This window comes from Panthera leo, chromosome C1 (assembly GCF_018350215.1).
Source record: "Panthera leo isolate Ple1 chromosome C1, P.leo_Ple1_pat1.1, whole genome shotgun sequence".
Lineage (NCBI taxonomy): Eukaryota > Metazoa > Chordata > Mammalia > Carnivora > Felidae > Panthera > Panthera leo.
This window is the reverse complement of record NC_056686.1, coordinates 79374512-79400367: the sequence shown is the minus strand read 5'-3', so window position 1 is coordinate 79400367 and position 25856 is coordinate 79374512. Positions and strand designations below refer to the sequence as shown.

Here is a 25856-nt window from a genome sequence, read left to right as displayed (position 1 = left end):
TCTTCTTCCACACAAACTGTGGCCTGACCAGAGTCTGGGGATCTGTCATTCTCACATGCCTCACCCAGCTCTGATTCTGATTCATCTGTGGCCAGCCTGTCCATCTCAGTGTTTCCAGCTGTACTGGCCAAGAGTTATTTGCACACAGAAGACTGCAGCTGAAAGGCTGTTCCTGAGTCAGGGCCAGAGGATGACACAAGGATTAAATCCCATAGAATCATACAGCAAAGCATGCAACTTTATATCCAGGCCTACCTCTTACTGTATAACACTGTCCTGTAACCACGGACAAGTAATCTGGGCCTCAGTTTCCTCATCTATGAAATGGAGATAGTGATACCTGATCCTTCCTACGTGGGTCAGTAAAGTCCTGCCAGAGCAATGGTCTCTATTCCTCTCTCTTAGAAATAGAGAATTCAGGAACCAGCCTGACCGTGACATACCAACTCAAGTGAATTTTAATGATGAGCCTATTGGGATCTTAGCTCAGGTTTGGTGATCCAGACTAGAGTGGGAAGCATTGCAGGTTAGAAACTGCCCCCTCTGCTTTGTAAAAGGCTTTGTAGTTTATAGGTACATTCACAGCCACCATCTCACTTGCTCCTCACCAAACCCCCATAGGTGGTCAGGGGAGGCATTATTATCTACCTTCAAAGATAAGGAACAAAGACCAAGGGATGGAGTAGCTTTCTGGTCTTCCTGGGACTCCCACCAGTTCAAACACGTCACCTCGTGTGAAGGGAATGTGTTATATTTAGTGGTGGTACAGGAAATGGAATAGAGACTGGAGTTCTGTCCCACTGAGTTATGTCATTTCACACAGATGGGCAGTCATTCCCATGATGTACCCAGCATCCTTCCTGTTTGATATCCCCAGCACAGCCTATGTGGCCTTGTCTTGTGCTAATCTGTTCATCGGCATCAACAGCAGTGCCATCACCTTCATCTTAGAATTGTTTGAGAATAACCAGGTAAGCATAACTTTCATGGCTTTCTTGTTTGATTACTAAAATACTAGAGAGTATTTGATGGTCAGGTAGAGCCATGGGCAAGTACTGTGGCTGGAAAATCTTAGTGCATACATGAATGTTGCTTCCTCCTCTCCTCCCTCTCTCTTGCTCCCTCCCTCCATGCCTACCTCTGTGCCTGCCTCCCTCTTTCCTTTCATTTCCTTTCCTTTCCGTTCCTTTCCTTCCTTCCTTCCTTCCTTCCTTCCTTCCTTCCTTCCTTCCTTCCTTCCTTTCTTCCTTCCTTTAAGCTCATTTAACTCTTTTAAGTTTATTTGTGTGCTCTGAGTGTCTTGGTTTTCTGAGCTCATTCTGCAAGCTATAAATGACTTTTTGTGATCCTAAACTTTTAGATTTTCTTATTCTTTTAGGGTTTCCTTGGTGACTTTTGGTGTTCGGTTTTCTACACACACACACACACACACACACACACACACACACGTAATACATTCATGTGATTTCAAAATGTAAAAGGAGCAAAAAGTCACATAGGAAGTCTCCTTCCTACCCCTGTTTCCCAGTCACTTAGGAGGCAAACTTGCATTTCAGTTTCTTGGTGTTCTGGCAACAAATAAGCAAATGTATATGTTTTCTTTCTCCCACTTTCTTATACAAATTGTAACAGAATAACATTTACTACATGAAACTTAATCCTGAAGATAGGGTTAGGAATTTATGGTGCTGATGATTCATTTTTATGAGCTATAAATTACAGTTGACCTGTCCACATTCCCCAGACTTCTCCTTGCCCAGAAAGAGCTGGCCAGACTAATCCCTAAAACAATGGCAGTGGCTCCAGGGCTGTTTCTGCTTGCACTCCCACTCCCAGCCTGGTGTGTCCGAGCCTTGCCTGTGGCTGGCCTGGAGCACTCTCAAGCACCGGTAGGCTCACCACATGCCTGTGTCCCCAGTGGCCTCTCTAGCCTGTCCCTCCCCTAGTAGGTCTTCGTAGTTCAGAGTGTAAGCACCAGCCAGCACATCTGCACTGCTGTTCTGTGGCCCCTGTCCCCACTCCTACCCCTAGGCCCTGCTGGGAGGACCTATGGCAAATCTGCACTAACCCCCCCTTCCCCCCCATCCCATGGCCTCCTGAGTGATGCTTTCCCAGACCTTGTCAGACTTTTTGCAGCCACTAAGCAAGAAATAAAACCCCAAATTTCCCATGACTGGTAAAAAAAAAAATGTAACATGTCACGGTCAGACCCCAGAAGGGAGAGGGATGAGAACACAGACCCTGCCAATGGCAGAGTCTTCTGGCAGACTGAAAATCCTCCTCTCCAGAATTGTTTGTCATGGGCTCACAGCCCACTAAGTCTTAAAAAAAATTGTGTTACTTCAGAATAATTAAAGAGTAAGCTCAAAGCAACTCAAAACATTCTCCCCCCTGAGGGTTACACTCATTTAGCCAACATTTACTGATCATACTCCTTTCCCCTGCATAAAGCCTGGTTGCTTTCATGTAAGTTATCAGATAGACAGATGCTACAGAAATTCCCAGTATCCCTCAGCAGGCTCTCAGGTCCCAGTAGCTGCTGTCTCTACTGAGTCAAGAGGTATCGACCAGGTGAACACCATGTAATGGATGTGCTGATGGAAACAAGTGTGACCCGCTTATCCTGCCCTGCAGGAACTCCTGTTCCAGTCAAGAAATGACCTGTGCACCAAGCTAGGAACCAATGTGAACCACCATACACGTCATCCCATAACACAGTGTGTGGTAGAACAGCAAAGGAACGAGACAGATAAAACACTACAGATCAGAGTGGGCCAAAAGAACGGGGCTACAGGGATCAGGAGAATCTGGGTAGAGGAAACACAATTGAGCCTGGCCTGGAATAAGCAGAATTTTATTAGCCCATGTCACAAACAATGAAGTACCTATTTTGAGCTAATCATTGATTAAGGTATTTAGAAAGTACACCAAAATAATTAGGACCTGGTTGTTCTCCGGGAACCACTGACTAGTGAGGACAGTAGGCAAGTAAAAAATAATTAGCCCTGGCTGGCAATGTTATAAGTACTAGAAGAGAGAAGTAGGTATGTTACACGGGAATCTGGAAATGCTTATGAGAGAAGGGGTTATTCAAGCTGGCTTTCTAAAGAAGAGCAGGAATCTGCCAAGAACAGAAGGGGAGAGAGCATTCTTTCCTGACAGCAATGATTAATAGAAGCTGGGGGTGCAAAGGCCTGGGGGCAAAAAAGCATCATGCTGGGAGCAGGGGAGGGGGGATACGGGGAGGAGAGTGAGAGAGAGGAGGTCATATGAGCAAAGGTGTGGAGACCAGGAGGAAGCCAGTTGTGCAGTAGGGATGGGCCAGAGAAGTGGGCAGCCTCAGCCTCGTCAGTCTCGCCCCCTCAGTGTCCCCTCTCCCATCTTGGGGGAGGCTCTGCCCAACACCGCTAGGCTAAAGTAGCAAGCACAGTCTGACCATCTGAAAACAAGTCCCCCCAACTCAACACAGACACCAGAAAGTCCCTGGCCCTCTTTTCTACTGGCAGCAGCCAGACACCTCGCTGTCCTGTGGGAGCTGAGAAGCAGAGCTGGAAGATGTGCAGGGCCCCTCTCTCCTTTGGCACAAGCTAGGCTAGGAGCAGATGAAAGAGCCTCAGAACCCAGTGACAGCTCACAGCTGTACCAAAGGAGAGAGAGCCTGGACCGAAGTCCCAGCAGCTGCTGTACCTCCTGGAAACAAATGCCCTGGAGGGCTCACATGTAATTTCAAAGTGAGTCTGCAACGACAGCTCCCCAGGCAGGCTACCTGGCTAGCAGCACCTCCTGTGAGTATTCTAAAACCTCTGTTTCTGTGTGACAGATCCCTCCTGTGGCCAGGCTGGCTGCTAGGCCCCCTGTCTCTTCAGGCCTTCCCCTGCTTCCACCTTATGAGGGCATCCAGGCCCCTCTCTGCTCAGGAAGGGCAGGTGGGCTTGGTCCCCACGGCTAACTGTCCTGCTTTTCTATGTTTCAGACGCTACTCAGATTCAACGCCATGCTGAGGATGCTGCTCATTATCTTTCCCCACTTCTGCCTGGGCCGGGGCCTCATTGATTTGGCACTGAGCCAGGCCGTGACCGATGTCTACGCCCGGTTTGGTGGGTGGCATTCCAGACCTGTGGAACATGGCCCCAGATCCTCTGTGTGTGGGAGGGCTGCCTCCGGAGTTTCTATGCCAGACCCGCAGCCTGGACTGGGGCGGGAGGGGGACACCTGGTTGTTCTGGTAGTGTCCTACTCTCCAGGAGGGATCAGGTGCCTCTGTTTCTGTGGCTGAGGAGCCACAGGAGGGGTCAAGACTAGCTTCCTACTCTTCCCTACTCTGACTCAAGAGGCTGAGATGAGACGTGGGTTCAGCTCTCACTGCTTTGCCTGAAGCTTGGTCTAACTGGGCCAAATGTTGTGACTAGGTCTTTAGGGGCAGCTAGGGCAGCTGAATGGACTTAATTCCTGTCCCCAGGTGAGGAGCACTCTTCAAATCCATTCCAGTGGAACCTGATTGGGAAGAACCTGGTTGCCATGGCAGTAGAAGGGGTGGTGTACTTCCTCCTGACTCTCCTCATCCAGCACCACTTCTTTCTCATCCAATGGTACGTTCAGGCTGCTGCCCTAAGGGTATCAAGGGCAGCTCCTTGCTTCTGTCCAGGGACTTGGCTTCATATCCATGTGGTCGTGTCTCCTCACCAGCCCCACTCCATGATGGTTTTTACACTCTTAAAGCCTGGCTTGTTCTGAATAACACAAGGAGAGACACATTAAAATAGGCACATTGGAGTTTGTGAAGAATCTAAACTCTAAAGTATTTAAAATACAGGGTTTTTAAGGTTTATTTATTTTTGAGAGAGAGAGAGAGCATGAGCAAGGGAGGGGCAGAGAGAGAGAGGGACAGAGGATCCAAGTTGGGCTCCACACTGATAGCAGCAAGCCCAATATGGGGCTCGAGCTCACGAACTGCAAGATTATGACCTGAGCTGAAGTCACACGCTCTACTGACTGAGCCACCAGGTGCCCCTAAAATACAATTTTTAATTTCAGTCACTAATATTTAATCCCTCTCATTTAATTAACAGATACTCATTTCAATTTGAATGATAGCATTGCAAATGATAACGTTTAAGGGAGATCCAAAGTACTGGGAAACAGATTTATGCATTCATAAGAAAATAGACAAAGTGGGGCCCTTTGCTAATTAGAGATTTGAGAGTAGAGACAAGTAGTAAGATGGGGGTGACATCCAAGGTGACTGCAGCCAGGAGCAGTGTAGGGGAAGCGATTGTGCCCTTCTGGGTGGGGGTGGAGGTGGGGCTGACTGCCTGCTGTGACCCAGCCCAGCTGTGCCATTCTTCCCTGGCCACTTGACCCAGGCCTGGCCTCGTTCTGACATGGGCACTCAGATTTCCAGAAGGCAGTCCTCTGCAATCCAGGCTGACAGACCTTTATTAGGGCTCAGCACAGGGTCCTAAGCTGCAAATCACGGTGTTTCGTTTCTTATCATCCTTTCAGGCTGAGTCTGGTCACATGTAAATAAAGATTCAGAGGACTCATATTAGGTTTTGATCCACCAGGAATCAAGTTATTAGAAATGAATCTACCTCCCTACTCACAGGGTTGTGAGGATTGAATGAGATAATAGGTGTCAACACACTTGGAATAAAATGACATGACCAGGAAGTGGTGCTGGTTATGAGGGACAGTGGTCCATAGACCCTCAGCCCTCACAGGCCCCCTTCCGTACCTCTGGCCACATCTTGAAGAGACCTTGGGGTAGGAGGGAGGAGGCAGACTTGTTTACCAAAACAGCCTCATTAGCTTCAAACTCTGTGTCAAACAATTGAGCAAGTCTTCCACATTAGGCCTGAAACAGCACCAGAGAAGCATTCCACAATCTCTGGCTTTAGGAAGCCCACACCCATGCCTATGCTGAGAGGCAACCAGGCAAAGAGAAGAAGGGAAGGACAGAAGAAAGGGTGCTTTTGGTAGAGAACATGCTAACGTGTGGAGAGTTCAGGATAGCTGTGAAGGGGGAGGAAGAAGGGGCTGAGAGAAGAGCCTGGAGAGGTAGGCAGAGCCAAGTCCTAAAATGCTCTCTCACCTCGATGAGGACTTCAAGTTTAAGTCTGAAGGCAGCAGGGAGCTATTGGGGTATTTTGATCAGGCAGGTGAGTGATCTTCCAGGTCTAGAAGGAGAGACCAGACAGGAGGCCATTTGGGCACCAAGGCAAGGCAAGAGTCATTGGTGGCCTGGATAGGAGTTCAGGGCATTGGGAGATGGAGAAAAATAGGTTGATTGGATAAATGGTAAGCAAGGCAAGATTTAGACATGAATTAGATGTGGCCAGTGAGGGAGGAAAGAAAGTTTATAGGCCAGGGTGGTCAGGGAGGGTGTCATAGAAGAAGCTGTGTCTTTAAGGATGGGGAAGATTCTGTTTGGCAGGGCAGGAGGAAGAGAGCATTGAGGCCCTGGAAATGCCTGCAGAAGCTGGGAATTGGGAAAGACCAGCATAGGCTGGGGAGCAAGGGTTGATCAAAAGGTTGGTGGAGGAGTTAGTTCTAAAGATAAGTGGGAGCTGGGTGACATTCACTGAGTGCTTACCGTAGATGAAGTGTTTTAATAATGATAACAGCTACCAGGTTTTGGGTTCTGACTCTTTGCCAGAGGCTGTGCCAAGTTCATCTTCTCCACGGTCTATGAGGTGGACACTGTTATCCCCTCCCTACCATATCGTCGAAGGAGGTGACGTTTAGAGAGGTTTAGTGACATGTCCAAGGTCACACATGGGTAGGCCAGAACTGGGAACAAGGCTGACTCTGGACTCGAGGACTTGCCTTCTCTGCCTAATGTCTAACTCTTCTGTTTGGAGTCCTTTTGAGAATCAAGCATTAGGGGATATAAGGCAAGGCTGGAGCTGAAGTGAGGGAACGGGAAGAAAGTAATAGGAAAAGGAGAGTGCCAGGGACGCGGTACACCAACTCAGTCCTGTCCCCTTTCCCTCCTGTAGGGTTGCCGAGCCTGCTAAGGAGCCCATTATAGATGAAGATGATGATGTGGCTGAAGAAAGACAAAGAATTATTAGTGGGGGAAATAAAACTGATATCTTAAGGCTAAATGAACTGACCAAGGTAAGGGAATAGGTGGAGGTGAGTTAGTTTTGAGGTGCCAGTTGGATCCAGAAATGGCACAACAACATAATTACAACATTGTAATTTGCCTTTGGTATCATCAGCAATATGCCCGTACAGGCAATTCATTTTCCTAATTTACGCGAGGTTGTCAGAACTGTGTTTTAACTTGTCTTCCAAGAACACCTAATTCCAGAGCATTCTCCCTAGTATTCATCTTGGGCACAGGCACAGGGCCTCGGTGAGAGCCCCTACAACCGAGCCTCACTAAGCCTTCTCCGTTCCTTCTCTGCACGGCAGGTCGGCTTTGAGGTTTCCCAGTGCTCACGACACTTCTCCGAACACCTGTGCCAACGTATAACCTCCTCATGTTGGTAGTTCTCACCTAAACCATCCTTAGCCCCTTGCTCTCTCTAACCTCTCTCAGTTCTCAGTCCAGTTTCTCTGCATCTTGCAGATTTATTCAGGCTCCTCCAGCCCAGCAGTGGACAGGCTGTGTGTCGGAGTCCGGCCTGGAGAGGTGGGTACCCTGCGGACTCCTGTGCACACCTCTTCTCCCTTCTAAAGCAGAGCTATCCCAAAGAAATAAAATGCAGCCACAGAGGTCACTTGAAATTTTTTAGCAGCCACATGAAAAAAAATTTAAAGAAAAAAAAGAAAACAGGTGAAATTAATCTTGATCATTGATTTTACCCAGTGTATTCAAAATATTGTCACATCAACATGTAATGTATATAAAACATTATTGATTCAATATATTTTTTTTTTTTTTTTTTTTTTTTAATTTTTTTTTCAACGTTTTTTATTTATTTTTGGGACAGAGAGAAACAGAGCATGAACGGGGGAGGGGCAGAGAGAGAGGGAGACACAGAATCGGAAACAGGCTCCAGGCTCCGAGCCATCAGCCCAGAGCCTGACGCGGGGCTCGAACTCACGGACCGCGAGATCGTGACCTGGCTGAAGTCGGACGCTTAACCGACTGCGCCACCCAGGCGCCCCTATTGATTCAATATTTTATGTTTGTTTTTTGTTTTGTTTTACGTTTTCAAAATCCAGGGTGTGTTTTACACATACAGCACATGTCAATTCAGACTAGATGCATTTCAAGTGCTCAGTAGTCACTGTAAGGGAGGAAATCCTCTTTCCTCTACTCTTCTGGGTTCTCTGGGTAGACCACTGTAAATTTGACTGATGAAAGACATTAGGAAGAGAAAAACAAACAGACATTTATTAGCACATGTGTGGCACCTACACAAGGGACCCATCAGAGGTGAATGACACATGGGGTGGTTAGAACTTGGGCTTGCATTGCATCTTAGCAAAGGAATGATACGTTTTCAGAGAAGTGACAAGACAAAGGGGAAAGAGCCTGGAGTCAGTAGGGGTGGCAAATTATAGGAAGGCAAATGTGGAGGAAAGTAATGGCAGATAAAGTCTAGTTAGCAAAGTTTGCTATGTAGATTCCTCTGGTGCTGTCTCCAGGCCAAGGTTTCAAAGTTGTTTCTGGCAGTTAACTTTTGTTCTTCCTGGTACAGAGGAGAAGAAGAGACACCTTATAAATTTAAGTCCTGCTTTTAGGCAAACGGGAGGACAGAGAGCTTTTCTCGTATCTGCTGCTACTTAATTGCTTTCAGCTTAAAATCATCCTTATGCCAAAGTGGCATATGTTGGGGTGGCAAATCCTGCTAGCCCGCACCACACATGGCCAGTGGCCTCTGTAATGGCAGCACAGGTCTAGAATGTCTCCCACCTGCCCACACACCTGCCCTAGGGCCTGACATTCCACATTCCTTAGGCTTCTTAGACTCTAGGATGAGGCCAGTTCTGTGTGTCTTCCCTCAGTGCTTTGGTCTTCTGGGAGTGAATGGAGCTGGCAAAACAACCACGTTCAAGATGCTTACTGGGGATACCACAGTGACTTCAGGCGATGCCACTATAGCAGGCAAGAGGTGAGTGTCTTGCTTATCCTGTCTCAGGGTGCCTGTCACAGGTCCTCGGCCATGTTCTCATCCCAGCATAGGGAGAGTGAGCATCAGATTCTGTACTGAGGGTGACTCTGAGAGCATGGAAGAGCTGTGTGGATGAGTAGACCTCCAAGAGAGCATGGTCCACAAGTATAAGACATAGACTCTCTGGGAAACTGAAATTAATTGTGATTGTTAAGACATGCTCCTCTTAGCATGGATTCTTGGAAACTTCTGGGAAGCACCAAGTCAGTGGTTCTTACTCTTTCTGGGGTCGTGGATTCCTTTGAGTATCTGATGAACACTTGCGCAGTCTTCCTAAAAAATATACCATTGTTGGGGCACCTGGCTGGTTCAGTTGGTGGAGCATGTGACTCTTGATCTTGGGGTTGTAGGTTTGAGCCCCACATTGGGTATGGAGATTACTTTTTTAAAATCTTTTTTTTTAAAACCATATATATATATATTAAAAACATACTTTATATGTGTGTGTGTGTGTGCGCGTGCACATACATACATATACCATTATCCCCCATTACCTCCTTCCATACATTTTTTGCAAAGAGTTTAAGGGAATTTACTGTGCCCTGAATCACATTTATGTTCCCTGAGTCCCTGGTTAAGAACCCCTGTGGTGAAGCATCCTTTCTCTGGATCAAGTTTCTAAATGGGGGCTGGTTTAAGAGCCTTCAGGGGCCTTAGTCTGAATTGGCTATTTCTGTGCTGATCCTTGGCTTTGCCAGGCCAAGGAGCTTTATAAAGGGAAAACTGGCATGTGTCCTTGGATTCTGGAGGGTGCCTGCTGTTCTCTGTAATAAGGTATGAGTAAACACACTGGTCCTCTGTGGCACAGGATCAAGAACATGAACCTATGCTGTTTGCCATTTTCCAGGCTGCTCCTTAAACAGCAGAGCTCACGGGCATTAGATGTGCCTTGAGGAACCCTCTGCCCTGGTTTATAAGAGGAGTTAGGCAGTGCTGACTTCACTCAGCAACTGCCTGACTAAGGCCTCCTTCTGTCTCCTGGAAGCCATCCTCAGCAACATGGCTGAATGTCCACTGAACATGGCTCAGACAGGACGAATTTGGTTCCCCAGCCTTCTCCACCATCCCTGTTGGGTTTAAAGCAAACAAACAAGCAGGGTGCAACCAGGCCATGGCTTAATCTGCCTCATCTGTAGATGCAGCTTAGCCTGCAACCAAGCAAATAACTTGACAGTTGTAACAAAAGGAATCTTGAGGGGCTAAGGGACAGCAGGCAGGAGGATGTAATAGGATTTACCATAAGACATCAAATGACAGCCCAAGTAAGACACAGCCTGATACTTACAAGAGGGAAGCTAGATGAAATGGAAACTGGAACACAACTTTGGATTTAAGATGCAAGATTGGGTTTCTCTGGGAGGGCAGCTCCCATGAATTTGGCAAAGTACTGTCCTTGCTTTCCTGGGTGGTTTTAATTGGCCCAGCCATGCCTGAAGTACTTTTTGTTATAGTGGGGGACTACATGGTGCCTCTCCCATCATATTGCCTGTATCTTTTTTTTTTAATTTTAAAAAAATGTTTATTTATTTGTGAGAGAGAGAGACAGAGTGTGAGTGGGGGAGGAGCAGAGAGAGAGGGACACAGAATCCGAAGCAGGCTCCAGGCTGTCAGCATAGAGCCCAACACAGGGCTCAAACTCAGAAACGGCGAGATCATGACCCGAGCCGAAGTCGGACGCTTAACCGACTTGAGCCACCCAGGCGCCCCTTGCCTGTATCTTTTGTTCATAGACCCTAAGCTACAAGGGAAGCAGGGAGAGATTGGACCAGTCTATGGACAGTTTGTTTTCATCAAGATAGTGTATTTTCTACTGAGGGAGAATATATCAGTGAAAGGGAGTTAATAGAACTCATTTCACTTCCTCTCTGCTCCCTGCCAGTGTCTGGCTCTGGGTAGTGATCTGACTGGTTCCTCTTTCGCTTACTGTATATCTGCCAATAGGCAAAGATAGATCAAGTTTACTTCCTTTCAGAAGCATGCATCTTCTGTATTGCCCAAATGTTTGAAAGGGATCAAAAATCACTGACGTTTTCTAACACTTGATCTTCCCTTTGTCTTTAAACCCACATGTGAGGTGATCCACTCCAAAAGTAAAGCTAATTTTGGGTAAGAGATATTCAGTTTATCCTAGACAGAGAAACTTGAAAAGATCTATTGGATTCAAAGCTCAGAATTCCAGAGTTCATCAGTTTCTAACCAAAGGGCTTCTGCTTTGATTTGTAAATGTTGCGCACATTTCTGAAGCAAAGCAGAAGAGGTAGCTTGCTTATCTCACAGGCGGAAGCTCTCCAGCCCCAGTTCTCTCGTCACCCCCTCTATGAAGGAAACTTGCTAATTGCCTTTTCTTCTTGCAGTATTTTAACCAATATATCTGATGTCCATCAAAGTATGGGCTACTGTCCTCAGTTTGATGCAGTCGATGACCTGCTCACAGGGCGAGAACATCTTTATCTTTATGCCCGTCTTCGAGGCGTACCAGCAGATGAAATCGAAAGGGTAAAAAATGGTTTCTTGTGGCTACTCAGAAGTTTGGTAAACCCTAAACCTGTTTCGTGAGAGTGCATTTATTTAGACGTGGGAAAGTTAGAGCATGCTATCCATTCAACAAATGCTTACTGTGTGTCTACTATGTGCCAAATACTGTTATAGAAAATGGGGGTATGGCAGTAAACAAAACAAGAAAATCCCTGCCTTCATATCTAACAAAATAATACATGTATTTACCCTTTGATTCAGCAATCCCACTTCTGGGAGCTTACCCCAGATATATACCTCCCACAGCGCAAAATGCATATGCACAAAGTTATTCATTGTACTAGTAGTCACAAAAAATTAAAACATTAGAAATTACCTAAACATACAGGCATAGGAGATTGGTTGAATACATCTTATGCAGCTGTTACACACATACACACATGCATGCACAGAGAGAGAAAATCTCTGTGAACTGATAATGCAGTTATTTCCAAGAGATATTTTAAAAAATTTTTTAATATGTATTTATTATTTTGAGAGAGAGACAGAGTGCAAGTGGGGGAGGGGCAGAGGGAGAGGGAGACACAGACTCCAAAGCAGGCTCCAGGCTCTGAGCTGTCAGCCCAGAGCCTGACACGGGGCTCGAACTCACAGCCCGTGAGATCATGACCTGAGCCAAAGTCAGACGCTCAACCGACAGAACCACCCAGGTGCCCCCCAAGAGATATTTTTAAGTGAAAAAAGCAAAGGGTAAAAGAGCACATGTAGAATTCTTTTTTTCTCCCACTATTTTCTATTGAAGTATAGTTGACATACAATATTATATTAGTTTCAGGTGTATAGCAGTGATTTGTCAACTCCATACATTAAGACACTATTACAATGGGCTGTAGGATGCTACTTTTTAATGTAAGAAAGTAGGAAAACCAAGAAAGCAGACATATGTCTGCTTAGCTTTACAAATACAAATACAGGAATGATTGGCCTAAAACACAATGAATTTGGTAACTAACAATAGGGAAATGGGGTAAAATGGAAATGGGAGGGAATAACACTTCTCTCAGGATATCTTTTTGTATGGTTTTGACTCTTGGAAGCATGTTAGTGTTCTGTGTATTAATAAAATAAAACTAAATTAATAAAAATGGGAAGGGGGTAAAAATAAAAACAAAAAGAAAATTCTGACTCTGAAAGCAAATAGAAACAAATTAATCCAATTTTATTTGAAGTAAGTATCATAACCATACAGAAAGGGAGGAAAAGAACTACAAATAACTGAGGGCACAGTATCTGACTATATTTCCTCAGCCTTGGGCAGGCAGAGCAGAGGGAAAGAACTACAAACAAATTCCAAGCTCCTTTTAGTTGATTTGTTTTTTTATGGTGTCATGAGGAAAGCAATTCTGAAACATTTTTAGATGTGTTACTGGATTAAGTAAATGAATACATGTGTTAATGTTGTTTGAAGCCAGAGTTCTCGCTGTGTAAGAAAAGACCTACAAATATGGAAAGGGGGAAAGCAAGAAAGAACCCTGTGGGGTTGGATTGGAATTAAAATATCTCTGTGAACTCATGAAATATTGATATGCATGTGTTTGTGCATGCATGCATATGGGCTTGTGTATATTGCACATATGCATATAAATGTGTATACATACACATGTGCATGTTTGTGTATGTTTATATCTGTCCTCTGAAAGGGCCAAGAAGCAGAAATACTCTAGTAGCAGTGAGTACAACTTAAAGCCCAAATTTTGGTGTCTAATCTCATTCCCCAATAACAGGAACCATAACTCCTCAGACAAATGACAAATTCCAGGGCTGGGAAAATGTAGGTATAAAATGAGCTTGGAACATCTTATTATACCAGAAAGTAAAGTGCTTAAAAAAAAAAAAAAAAAAAAGAACCATGTCATAGCCACATAGGAACCATCTCAAAGGGGCTCCCAATAGCCAAATATGGTACAATTTGAGCGTCAAAATAATTAAATACCATGACAAATTATAAAACATTGGGAGAGCCATGGGAATTCATAACTCCATACTGTTAAATAGATAAACAAGAGAAAAGGGGATGGTTTCTGCCTACACTCAAATGCTTAGAGCCAACTGGTTAGTGTGGAAGAAATTCTAGAGTTGGAAAAATCATTTTGCAGTGATCATAATAAAGATTGGACTGTACAAGAATCATCAATGGCTGCTAAATCTAGGGGAAACTTTTTTGAGAAGGAAGATATTTGTATATCTTAAAAGTATCTCCACAGATTGTTTATTGGTTGTGAGGGGGAAGCATAATAATTTCACAATGGAGAAATTACACAACACCTTAATTGGGTGTTCAAAATCAACATCCCCTGTGAGGGGCACCTGGACATTTCTACCCCTAGAGGTGATACTCTGGGAAGGACACAGCTTCACCTCCATAATATTCTGATTGGGAATGTGTAACCTGAATATTATCATGAGAAAATACCAGACAAACTCTAAAGGAACATTCTATTAAAATATATATATATAGGGGCTGTACCCTTCAAAAGTATCAAAGTCTAAAAGACAAAGGCTATGGAAATGTTCTGACCACAAGAGCTAAGTAGACAGAGTGACTGAGTAATGGACACTAGATTGTATCCTATACTGAAAAGAGAATAATGCCATGAAGGACACTATTGGGCCAGTTGACAGAACCAGACTATGAAGGGTAGATCAAATGAAAATATCATAACAATGTTAAATTTACTGACATTGATAACTATACTGAGGTTATGTAAGAGTATTCCTCTTCTTAGGAAGTAGACACTGAAGTATTTAGGAGTAAAGGGCCACGATATGTAACTACCTTAAATGGCTCTGAAAAAATCGTGTGTGCATGTGTGCATGTGTGTGTGTGTGTGTGTGTGTGTGTGTGTGTGTGTGTGTAAGAGAGGGAAAGAGGAAAGAAAAGAGAGTAAAGTGTTTATGAGTGTTTTTGTATTATTCTTATTTTTAAACATTTCTATAAGTTGGAAACTATTCCAAATAAGTTAAAAAGTGAAACTTACATTCTAGTGGGACAGATAATAGATAAGTAAATAAAATACACAGTACATTTGAAAGTGAAAAGCCGGTAAGGGAAAAATAAAGTAGGAAAGAATTGTTGGGGGGAGGAATTGCACTTTCAAGTAGGGTGGCCCAGGGCAAGCATTACAGAGGAAGTGACCTCTTAGTGAAGACCTAAAAGAGGTGACAGAGGGAGTCACGTGGATATCTAGGGGAAGAACATTCCAGGCAGAGTTATAAGCACAGAAGGCAGAAGCATGGTGGCCTTGTCTCCAAAGACTTGTCTAGTTTTCTTCCTGTGCACATTCATACACACACACTCTCACACTGTTTTCTTAATCATTTTTTCCTGTTGATTTTCCTCAAAGCCCTATTACAACCTGTCATTTTTGTTTATTTTGATTGTGTGTCATCCTCCACCCTGTGAGTACAACAACAATGGATGTGTTCACCATTATTCTCCAGTGCCTGACTCATAGTAGTTGCTCAATAAGTATATATTAGATGCATGAGACTTCAAGTGTGACCCGGTTGAAGGATGGAAGCAACAGGTCTGAGACCCTAGGAGTCTTCCACTCTAGCCATAGTCTGGAACACTGGGTGAGAAGCATAGTCTTGCTCTTCACAAGGCTGAAGGTCATTTCTCAGGGGGCTACACCAAGCCACACTGTGATGTCAGGCACAGTGTGGAAGGGAGACATCTGGCTCCTGAAGCCCATGAACCACCACATGAGCCAGCAGGTGGCCTTGTTTCAGCCTAGCTGGGTCTATCCTGAAGGTGTGAGATCTGGGAGCCCAAGACTTTGAATTGGTGGAGGTTTGATGTGTTTGATTGTATATCTTTTCCAAATGGGATCTCTTTCTCTTCCCTAGGTGACAAACTGGAGTATTCAGAGCCTGGGCCTGTCTCTTTATGCAGACCGCCTGGTTGGCACCTATAGTGGAGGCAATAAGCGGAAACTCTCCACAGCCATTGCACTGATAGGCTGCCCGCCTCTGGTGCTGCTGGTAAGGACCACCAGGACCTGCAGGGACAGATGAGCCCAAGGGCTTAAAATAAGTGCTGCATCTCTGTGTTTGGGGCAGTAGACTTAGAAACTGCTACGGTCTCTTTTCATCTAGACGGTTTCCTATACTGCTTGTTTTGAACAAATCAACCCAGTGTTTGATTCACAACTCTTGGGGGAAACTGGAGTCACAACATATTCTTACTGTGAGTCCCTGGGAACTCTCTTGTGGGCCCACAGGCTTACAGCAGGGAAGTTCAGTCCCTCCAGTCAGGAATTACTACTGAGGAGGTCTGTTTGGGATACAAAGTGGGCAGGAGCACTGGCCTAGATCAAAGGGTCATGTGATTCTCACTGGATCTGTACCAGACTGAAGGCCCTTGTGCCCATGTGGTCTGGGGTTTATGAGGGCAGGAGTCTCAGGACTGGGAGGTGACTCATAAAAGTCACCTGGGCTATCTCTCTGCCTCCTTGTAAATGTATGTGTAGGGTTGTTGCTTTTTTATATTTTTAATATCATTCTCCCATTGCCTTAATCAACTTTAACCCATTCATGGGCTGAAATGGGCCAATGGGTATCATAATTTCTCTTTATTCTCCTGGTTCATCTTCTGTCTTCCATATCCAAAGCCTAGATTCCCCAAGTCTTGCCCACTGGGGAGGCACTTTGCCTATTGTGTGCCAGAGAGCAGAGAGCACAGCTGCTCAGAGAGAGTCAACCAAGCAGGGTGCAATAACCAGGAGAGGCTGGCTCCAAGCCTAGCTCACTGCCCTCTCTGTCTCCCCACAGGATGAGCCCACCACGGGCATGGATCCCCAGGCACGCCGCATGTTGTGGAACATCATCGTGAGCATCATCAGAGAAGGGAGAGCTGTGGTCCTCACATCCCACAGGCAAGAGATTCCCAGGGGCTGGGATGGAGCAGTTAGGCAGACAGGAGTCCTCCCTACTTCTTACTTCCTCTCTCCTGCCCCACAGCATGGAAGAATGTGAGGCTCTGTGTACCCGGCTGGCCATCATGGTAAAAGGCACCTTTCAGTGTCTGGGCACCATTCAGCACCTCAAGTACAAGTAAGGATATGCTAGCGGATTGCCTTTGTTACCTTTCTTGGGAGTAGAGGGGAGTCAGCCAGGCCCTGTGCTCTCTGCTGACACTTGGGAGGGTCCTGCTGCCTTTATCCCACAGTCAGAGGTATGGTATGGTCCTTGTTCCACAGCAACAGAGAAAGCTGCTGTGCTGAAAGAAACTCGTCTGTGTTGGGCTAATTGCCTGTGGTTGAGGGTTCCCTGAGTCTCCAGATGGGGATCTGATTGGGGCATACAGAGCCTGGCTGAGATGAGGGAGGGTCACTACCACTGCCTCATTATCCCACCACTTATCTCCATGGATCCAGCACTCATGATCAATTGAAGAAGAGTCCATGACCAACATAGGGATGGTTAGGGGACCAAATGGCCTGGGAATCAGTTTTCCTTTCTGACACATGTATGCTTTGGGGTTTGAGAAGTAACAATGTAGTATATGACAAACTAACAATGCCAATAATCTTCAGTAGGATTACCCTGTCCCTACAAATTGTAAACTACTAGATATAATGCATTATGAATAATAGTTTGTGTGCCAAAGCCAACAATCAGTTAAAATAAGATTATGATAATAATGCCATGCTTCCTTGCATTCTGATATGCTTTAAAAACTAGGAAGGGTAGATTTATAGTTACCACTCATTTATTTAACAAACACTTTGTAAGAGCCCAGAATATAAAAGTCAGTGTGCTAGTTGGTAAAAGAACAGTACATAACCCACCTTATGTAGGCCAAGAGGCTTAGTTTTGATGTAACCCTGGGACTGTTGCACAGGACACATCATCCTTCATATGCATCAGGGCAGATAAGCCATTGACAGCAAGGTCTAGTAGATTCGCTGCTTTTGGGTGTTTGGCCCCTTGAGCAATGACAGCTAGGTCACTGCACAAATATCTAGGGGGACATCAGCATATGAAGCCACCAGACCCGTGTCATAGCTTCCTGGGCCCAAATGCAGAAGACACGATGGATTCCCTACCCCTTTCCCTCTTACTCCTCACTGTCCTCATGGGAGAACAGGTGAGAGGGGAATGTTTCCAATGTGGAGAGACCGTCAGTTTTCTGGAGCTGAATGGAAAGGTATTTTATTGTAGAGGGGAACAACCCTTGGTCATGGAGGGAGCATTGAAATAAATTAGAACTGACACAGTATACCCTGACATGAGCATGTAGGGAAGCCAGCTAGCCGCACTCCCTGGTGGACCAGTCTTTTTTCATATGTGGGTGACCAGTTCACCTGGTGAGGGGAAGAGAGAAGCACTTATAGTTCTGACCCTAGCAGCTTCATTTTTTCTGGAAGCTTCCACAGGGAAGTGCTGCCTTCCTAAGTCTCTGTTCCCTCCTGGAGATCCCTTAGAAGGACCAGGCAGCATTTCTATCACTGAGTACACACTAGCCCCATATTCCTTCATGTGTAGGTGGTGATCTCCCCAAGGGGCTCAAACCACTTTGACTTCAGCAGGGATGTGGGAGGGAAGGGAGCAAGGAACATCTGTGTCACAGGTCTGGTGACTTACTTCACCACACAGACATTTAGACCTCTAAAAACTAGTATCAATCTATCTCTCCAGGAACTGTCATTGGTTTTTTTTTTTTCCTATTAGTTTTAAACATACACACAAGGTCTGTTTTATGGGCCTTTAATCCCCAGTATTTTTGATGTATCTATTCCTTATTTTGGAATTGTCTTGGACCCAGCCACTAACATGTCTGTGCCATGCCACCACGTGTATCCCCTAGGTTTGGAGATGGCTACATTGTCACAATGAAAATCAAATCCCCAAAGGAAGACTTGCTTCCGGACCTGAATCCAGTGGAGCAGTTCTTCCAGGGGAATTTCCCGGGCAGCGTGCAGAGGGAGAGACACTACAACATGCTCCAGTTCCAGGTCTCCTCCTCCTCCCTGGCCCGGATCTTCCGGCTGCTCATCTCCCACAAGGACAGCCTGCTCATCGAGGAGTACTCAGTCACGCAGACCACACTGGACCAGGCAAGTTGCCTGAGGGGTACCATGTACAGAACTGATGCACAGGCTGGGCTGGAAGCCACATGATAGGGAGCACGGCATGCCTGATTTTTAACACTCTGGTTCCTCTGTCCATTAGAGTAAAGCTTGGTAGATCAGAAATTGTTTTCTAACAATATGTTAGAAATATGTTAGAAATACAAGCAAATTTCACTGACTTGACATCATCCTTCCCCACTATACTATGACTTTATTTCATCCTTCCTGCCTTGTGGTGGTAGCTTTTGTTATCTTTTCAAATCAATTTTACTGATGCTTAATTTACATACATTCAAATGCACCCATTCAAAGTGTTCAATTCAGTGATTTTTGATAAACCTGTGTGCAGTATGTCAGGGTTTTTAATGTGATCACTTTTTTTTTATTATGGCAAAGTATACATAACAAAATTAACCATTCTTAAATGTACAATTCAGTGGCATTAAGTACAGTCACATTATTGTAAACTGGATCACCACCATCCATCTCCAGAAATCTTTTATCTTCTCAAACTGAGACTCTGTATCCATTAGACAATAATTCCCCATTAACTGCTCCCCACCCCCCCGCCACCAGCCACTGTTAACCACCGTTCTACTTTCTGTTGACTGACTACTCCACCTACCTCGTGTAAGTGGAACCGTACAGTTGTCCTTCGGCCTCTGGTTTATTTCACTTAACATCATGTCCTCCAGTTCATCCATGTTGTAGTACGTGTCAGCCTTCTTTTAAAGGCTGAGTCATGTTCCATTGTATGTACATACCACGTTTTGTTTATCCATTCATCCATTTGGATGTTTGCGTGGTTTCTGAGGGTTTTGTTGTTGCTATTTTTTTAAATAAACATCCTTAAGATTGTTTAATAAAGCAATGGGAATAGGCAAGTCTCCATTTCCCCTTTGAGGAGCTGGCTCCCCAGCACCTTCTTGCCAGTGGTTGAAGGCAGGAGAGAGAGTCCTAGCCATAGTGCACGATGAATAAAGAACAGAAGAGAGAAGAGATCAGACTCCTGCTTTTGTTTTTGTTTTTTTGTTTTCAGTTTCTTTAGAGGTTTAGGAGGGTAGTTGCTAGCTGAGAATCTGCCCTGAGGCCTTTGAATCCTCCCTCAGGAATTCCTTTGGCTTAGCTCAGAATTCTAAGAAACCAGCCCTATCCTGGGCACTCGTGGCTAGGCTACCTCTCCTGCGGAACATGGCTGCTCTAGCAGGGCTGTATATTAACTGGGAAAAGAGAAAGGAAGTGATGGGTGGCAGATACCATTCTTCTGGAAACATCTACCTACTCTTTCTCTCCTACTCTTGCTTCTAGGTATTTGTGAATTTTGCTAAACAGCACACTGAAATTCATGACCTCCCTTTGCACCCTCGAGCTGCTGGAGCAAGCCGACAAGCCAAGGTACTCCTGTCACTCTCTCCTAGTTCACTATTTGAGGCACATCCTCAGCTTGGGGACTGGTCCACTGGGCCTGAGGGACCCCAAGGCCCAGATACGCCTCCCACAGAGAACTCCACCCACACCACATCACCACATCCCTGCCACTCCCCACCAGTTCTGAGCTAAGGCCTGTTCAGTCAGTGGTTGTGTAGTTTCCTTTTGTGATCAGGGAGCCATCTGGGTGGTGTGGGAGAGTGTTTTTGAAAAGAATTTTCCTGTACGTTTTTGCTTATAATGAAAAAACTTGGATTTTGGAAATATGACGCAGGGAAAATAGAGAATATTTAAATGCTTGGGTTGTTGGGATACTTGACATTTATGTTTTTGGTCATATGTTTGAGTTTCAAAGGAAGGAAATTAATTGACACTCCATTTCAATGGTGGACATATTTGGTTAGAGCAAAGATTGTCTGTTTTGGGAAGAGGGCTCTTTGTTCTTTATAAAAATGTCAAGGGGCCCCTGGCTGACTCAGTCAGTGGAGCATGCTACTCTTGACCTTGGGTTGTGAGTTTGAGCTCTATGTTGGGTGTAGAGATTACTTAAAAAATAATTAATTTAAAAAATGTATCAAGATGGTGGAGGAAGAAGCAACAGAAGGTATGTCCTGGCCTGTGATAACCTTTGGGTTAGGTGCTTCCAGGAGCCTCTCCTGGCATGGTGATCCATGTAAGGAGCATGTCCACCTCATCCCAGTTGCCAGAAAGAGAGAGAGAGCAAAGTACTGCAGGAGGCACCAGGATCCAAGTGCCTTGGCTGAAGCCTGGGAATTTTTTTTTTTTTTTTTTAAGGAGGGTCCATGCCCAACATGGGGCATGAACTCAGGACCCTGAGATTGAGAGTCTTATGCTCTACTGACTGAGCCAGCCAGGCATCCCAAGCCTGGGATTTTAAAGGGACAAATTAATTCAGCCATTCTATCCAAACTTACCTGGAGAATAAAATCAAAGCAGTTTTACAGTAAGTAAAGATGTGCAAAACCTTATTTCCTATAAAATTCTCATTCCTCCCACAGGCTTCTTAATTGCAAAAAACACACAAATCTTGCCATGGATTGAAACACTTCTTTTCAAGGCCATGCTTGCAATGAATTTTTCCCTTTGCTCTTGACCAGTAGAGATCTAATAGCTACTTGACAAGGTTAACCTTGCCCCCACCCCATCTCCCTAGAGGACCCAGAAAGGCCTAAATAAAGGCATCTGTCCAGGTAATGATAGTTCTGCTAATATTTTCTGGCCACTCTTCCTCATTTATAAATCTTATACTTGATGTTTACACCTGTAGAAAATTATTCTTTGAACGCCATTTCCAGTTATGAATATCTTTTGTAACTTAAAATACATCACTGGGCAGCAAAAGTATTTCTTAGAACTGGCAATGGTCTCCCCACCACCACCCAGTATAAAGGGATAAACCAGGTCATCCCTAGGCCAGGCAGGGGCCGCTGATTGTCTGTGATCTGCAGCATTTAATTCCAAAATTGTCCCTCTTCTTGGATGTGACCATTTTTCTATTTTGTTTGCCACATTTTAGTATACAAATATTAGAAAACCTACTGCAACACATTTATTAAATTGGCACATTTTTATAATAAATTTGTGGCTTAAACCCTAAGTCTGACTTAATGATATATTACCTTTATAAAGGTTTGCAAAAATCCTCTTGTATAACATTGTATGTAAATAAATGTCACGAAACCAATAGTAACTACATTCTTGTTTACATTGTACTACTTTAAAATAATTTCCCTTAATGTCTCTTACAAACAAGAAAAAGGTCATGTCTCTCAATAAGTTCTAGTAAACATTCACCACTTGCCTCCAAAGAAATGTGAGAGCACAGCTTGATGAAATTCAATCAGGCTGGTGGCTTCCCAGCCCCAATTTGTGAGCAAGGACCACACCAACATTTCATTATCTTCAGAGCAGTGTGACTACTTATCAAGGATGTTTTGAGTTCTTAAAGTACTCAGTACTGGAAAATATCTTTTGGGATGAGGTTTATAGAGGGTCACAATCTGTTTTATGGAAACAAGTAAGGGTCAAGGTTTTGATAGAAAACTAGTAGATAGATGATCAGTCAACTACGGTTTATGATTGAGTGACCATCACATGTGTTTCCAGAATCAGGAACAACTCAGACGAGTTCCTGACCCTTATTCTTTTTTTTTTTTTTTTTTTTTTTGGTATGCAATTTTTTTTAACTGAAATGTAATTGACATACAATATTACTTTCAGGTGTACAACATAAAATGTTGTAAAACTGTAGTGATTTGGCAATTATATTCATTACAAATGCTCATGATAGTCACCATACAACATTGTTACAATATTATTGACTGTATTCCCTATGCCATACTTTTCATCCCCATGACTTATTTATTTTATAACTGCAAGTTTGTACGTCTTTATCATCTTTACCTATTTCATCCATGCCCCCCACCCCTCCCTCTGGCAACCGCCAGTTTATTCTCTGTATTTATGAGTGTTTCTGACTTATTTGTTTTGATTTTTAGGTTACACATACAAGTGAAATCACATGGTATCTGTCTTTCTGTCTTATTTCAGTTAGCATCATAGCCTCTAGGTCCATCCATGTTGTCATGAATGGCAAGATTTCATTCTTTTATGGCTGAATTATATTGCATTGTATGTATGTATGTATGTGTGTGTGTGTGTGTGTGTTTCTATGTCACATCTTTTTCTTTAGTTTTTTTATTTGAGTATAGTTGACACACAATGTTATGTTTCAGGTATACAACATAATAATTCAACTTCTCTATACCTTATGCTATGCTTACCACAATATACCACATCTTTATCCATTCATCTCTCAGTGGACACTTGGGCTGCTTCCATATCTTGGCTATTGTAAATAATGCTGCAATAAACAGAGGAGTGCATGTATCCCTGTGAGTTAGTGTTTTTGTTTTCTTTGGGTAAATACCCAGAAGTGGAATTACTGGATCATATGGTATTTCTGTTTTCCACGGTGTTTTCCACAGTGGCTGCACCAATTTGTATTCCCACCAACAGTGCATGAGGGTTTCCTTTTCTCCACATCCTCACCAACACTTGTTATTTCTTATCTTTTCGATACTAGCCATTTTGACTAGTATGAGATGACATCTCATTGTGGTTTTGATTTGTATTTCCCTGATGTTGAGTGATGTTGAGCGATGTTGAGCATCCTTTCATATGTCTGATGGCCCTTTGTATGTCTTCTTTGGAAAAATGTCTATTCAGGTCCTCTGCCCATTTTTTAATTGGATTTTTTTTTTTTCTGGTGGTGAGTCTGATCCTTAATCTTACACATTGTTAAAGAGTTTCCATGTATAACTCATAACCTTATCAATTAGTTTCTGAAGTATTGTCAACCTTTACTGGGATCTTTGCCCTACCTCAAAGCATGTTCTTAGCCCTTAATACTAGATTAATCATCTCCTTAAGAGGATGTGTGATTTTTAAACCAGAGAATTGATAAACCACACTTTGTCCAGATTTGGGTAGGCCTACATCCAACCCCCTCCTTACTGACACTCCCACCCACCCCCCATAACTGGTATAGGAATTCAACCTGTACCTTCTAACCAGACACCATGTCTCTGCAGTTAAAAAGGTGTCCGATTCTCTAGGAGCTGGACGTAATGCCTGACTTTGATTTGGAGCCTGCTATCCTAACCCCAGCTTCAATTTCTCCCACCTTTCCATGCCCCTGTCAGATTTTCATGCTTCCCAGGAGCCACCTCTGTAGGAACTACACAAAGGGAATTCTGTACCTCATGAATTACCTAAGTTATGATCTTGGTTTTCAAGACAAGAAGAGCATGGTAACGTTTTTAGGCTAAAAACAAACCAAAAGATACCATGACAGCCTTTGGAAACTGCACAGAGGGTGTAGCTTCCCTGTAAGAGGTAAGCATGTGCACACAGATGGCATGAGTCTTTGTAATGTCTACACTGTAGAGCCAGAGGGACCTGAGGGGTCATCTGGTCCAACCTTTTCGCAGACAAGGAAACAAGCATGGCCCATACGTTGGTGATCTGACAGAACTACTGTCCTCAGCGGAGCTTCCTTCAGCAATTGATTGACAGCTGTTTAACTTTTAAAATCTAAAAGCCATTGTGCCATCTCTTCAAAAATCCAGGATGACAAGAGTCCATCTGACCTCCTCCACAGGTCTGATCTCCATACCACTCATTCGCTATGGCCGGAAAGAAACCGCGGGCAGCTGGAAATGCGGGAGCCTTTGCCATGTGGTCATCTGACCAGACCAGCTCAGCAGCAGAAACAAACACATGCAGGCCAGGCAGCGGACTCCAAAGCGGACTCTTTCAGAGAAAAACCAAGACTGACTTGCTCACCTGGAACACCTGACGGTAAAACTGACCCGGGCAAACAAATGTGAAACCCTTTTCATCCAGCCAGCAGAAGTAGAACCCCAGCCTACCCTCCTAGTGGCACTGACTGGATATCACTCTCGTTTTCAATGGATCTGCTTGTGTGTGTGTGTGTGTGTGTGTGTGTGTGTGTGTGTGTGTGTGTGTGATTTTTAAGGAGAAAATAAAGTGCAAACGTGCTTATCACAGACTGAATTCACTCGTCTCCCCGGTGTGCGTCATCTGGTATTTAGACCTCCTTTGTGCCTGCGTAGCTTCCTGTCGCTGTGTGAGCTTCTGTGAGAGTTGTCCCAGAAGTGCTAGTCACGGCAGGATTCTGCAACACTGGGGTGGAAGTGAGTGGACTGGTCTTGAGGTTCCACGGCAAGTCTGCTTTAGAGGGTTTGAGGAAAACACCCAGCTGGTAATGCATGTAAACATTATCCATCGTCAGCCGGGTATTACCTGAATCTAGGTTTCCTGTCTGCTTGCCCAGCTTATTGAGTGCCTACCTCATAGGTGTAATTAGGACAGGAGACAAAGAGGCAAGGGCAGGTGAGAGTGGATCCTCGGTTGGATATGAGATCCAGTATGTCTATGTAACTGTTTAAAGATGTCGACGCCTCACTCATACAGTGCTGTGCCATTTCCACAGTGCTGACGTGTGCATCTTCTGCAGGGATGTTAGGGGGTAGTGGTTCACAGGACATCTGATTGCTCACAGAAAAGCTCACAAAGAATCAGAACATAATCGTTTTTAATCCAAACCATTTTAAGAGACTTGTAGATTAAGAGAGCAAACAGTGCCTTGCCAAGACGGTCTTCTCTATATGGTCCACAGACAGGCTTCCTAGTTCAAGCACTTTCTGAAGCAGGGCTGCTCCACACACATAACACTCAGTGTAATCCAAAGTCCTGGGGTGACGGAGGAAAGCAGGAGAGAGATGCTGACACTCAGTAGCTCTTCCTGAGAAGGGCAAGTGGAAGAAAGTGAACATGAGGAGGTGACCTTTTTTCCCTCAGCGAGACTCCTATGCTTCCCCAGAGGCAGAAAGCAGAGGGCTTACACAGCTTTAAATCCTGCACAGTTACTGGCCCACCACTTTACCCATTATAGATGTTTATCAGGAAACTACAGATTTACAAAACCACTCTGGTAGCCTCATAGCTTAATCTGGTTTTGACTTTTTTTTTAATCTACCAATGACCCAAACCATAAAACCATTTTAACTAGAATTAAAATAGTTTGGGAAAGCCCAGAGCATGCTGTGGATACTTACCACATGCCCTTGCATTCTGTTTGGTTT

The 25856-nt window shown here is 44.4% G+C and overlaps 1 protein-coding gene and 1 long non-coding RNA gene across 7 annotated transcripts in view; one reads left to right on the top strand and one right to left on the bottom strand.

The window, feature by feature from the left end:
- The window catches only part of ABCA4 (ATP binding cassette subfamily A member 4), a 132562-nt gene extending 107489 nt beyond the window's left edge, over positions 1-25073 (top strand). For 2 of the 5 annotated variants that reach the window (XM_042952902.1, XM_042952900.1), the window contains 13 exons: positions 824-971; positions 3974-4097; positions 4459-4588; positions 6998-7118; positions 7576-7638; positions 8961-9067; positions 11482-11623; positions 15512-15646; positions 16436-16539; positions 16625-16717; positions 18474-18723; positions 20047-20133; positions 24180-24341. In XM_042952902.1, coding sequence (XP_042808836.1) covers positions 824-971; positions 3974-4097; positions 4459-4588; positions 6998-7118; positions 7576-7638; positions 8961-9067; positions 11482-11623; positions 15512-15646; positions 16436-16539; positions 16625-16717; positions 18474-18723; positions 20047-20133; positions 24180-24212 — 1537 coding nt within the window. In that variant the 3' untranslated portion in view covers positions 24213-24341. The other 3 variants (XM_042952903.1, XM_042952899.1, XM_042952901.1) reach the window with 2 other exon arrangements.
- A 216-nt stretch (positions 25074-25289) lies between these two features.
- The window catches only part of LOC122228056, a 30009-nt gene continuing 29442 nt past the window's right edge, over positions 25290-25856 (bottom strand). Inside the window, exon 2 of one of the 2 annotated variants that reach the window (XR_006206376.1) lies at positions 25290-25464. This is a non-coding gene — a long non-coding RNA (uncharacterized LOC122228056). Of the gene's footprint in view, positions 25517-25856 lie in introns of both variants that reach the window. The other variant, XR_006206375.1, reaches the window with a different exon arrangement.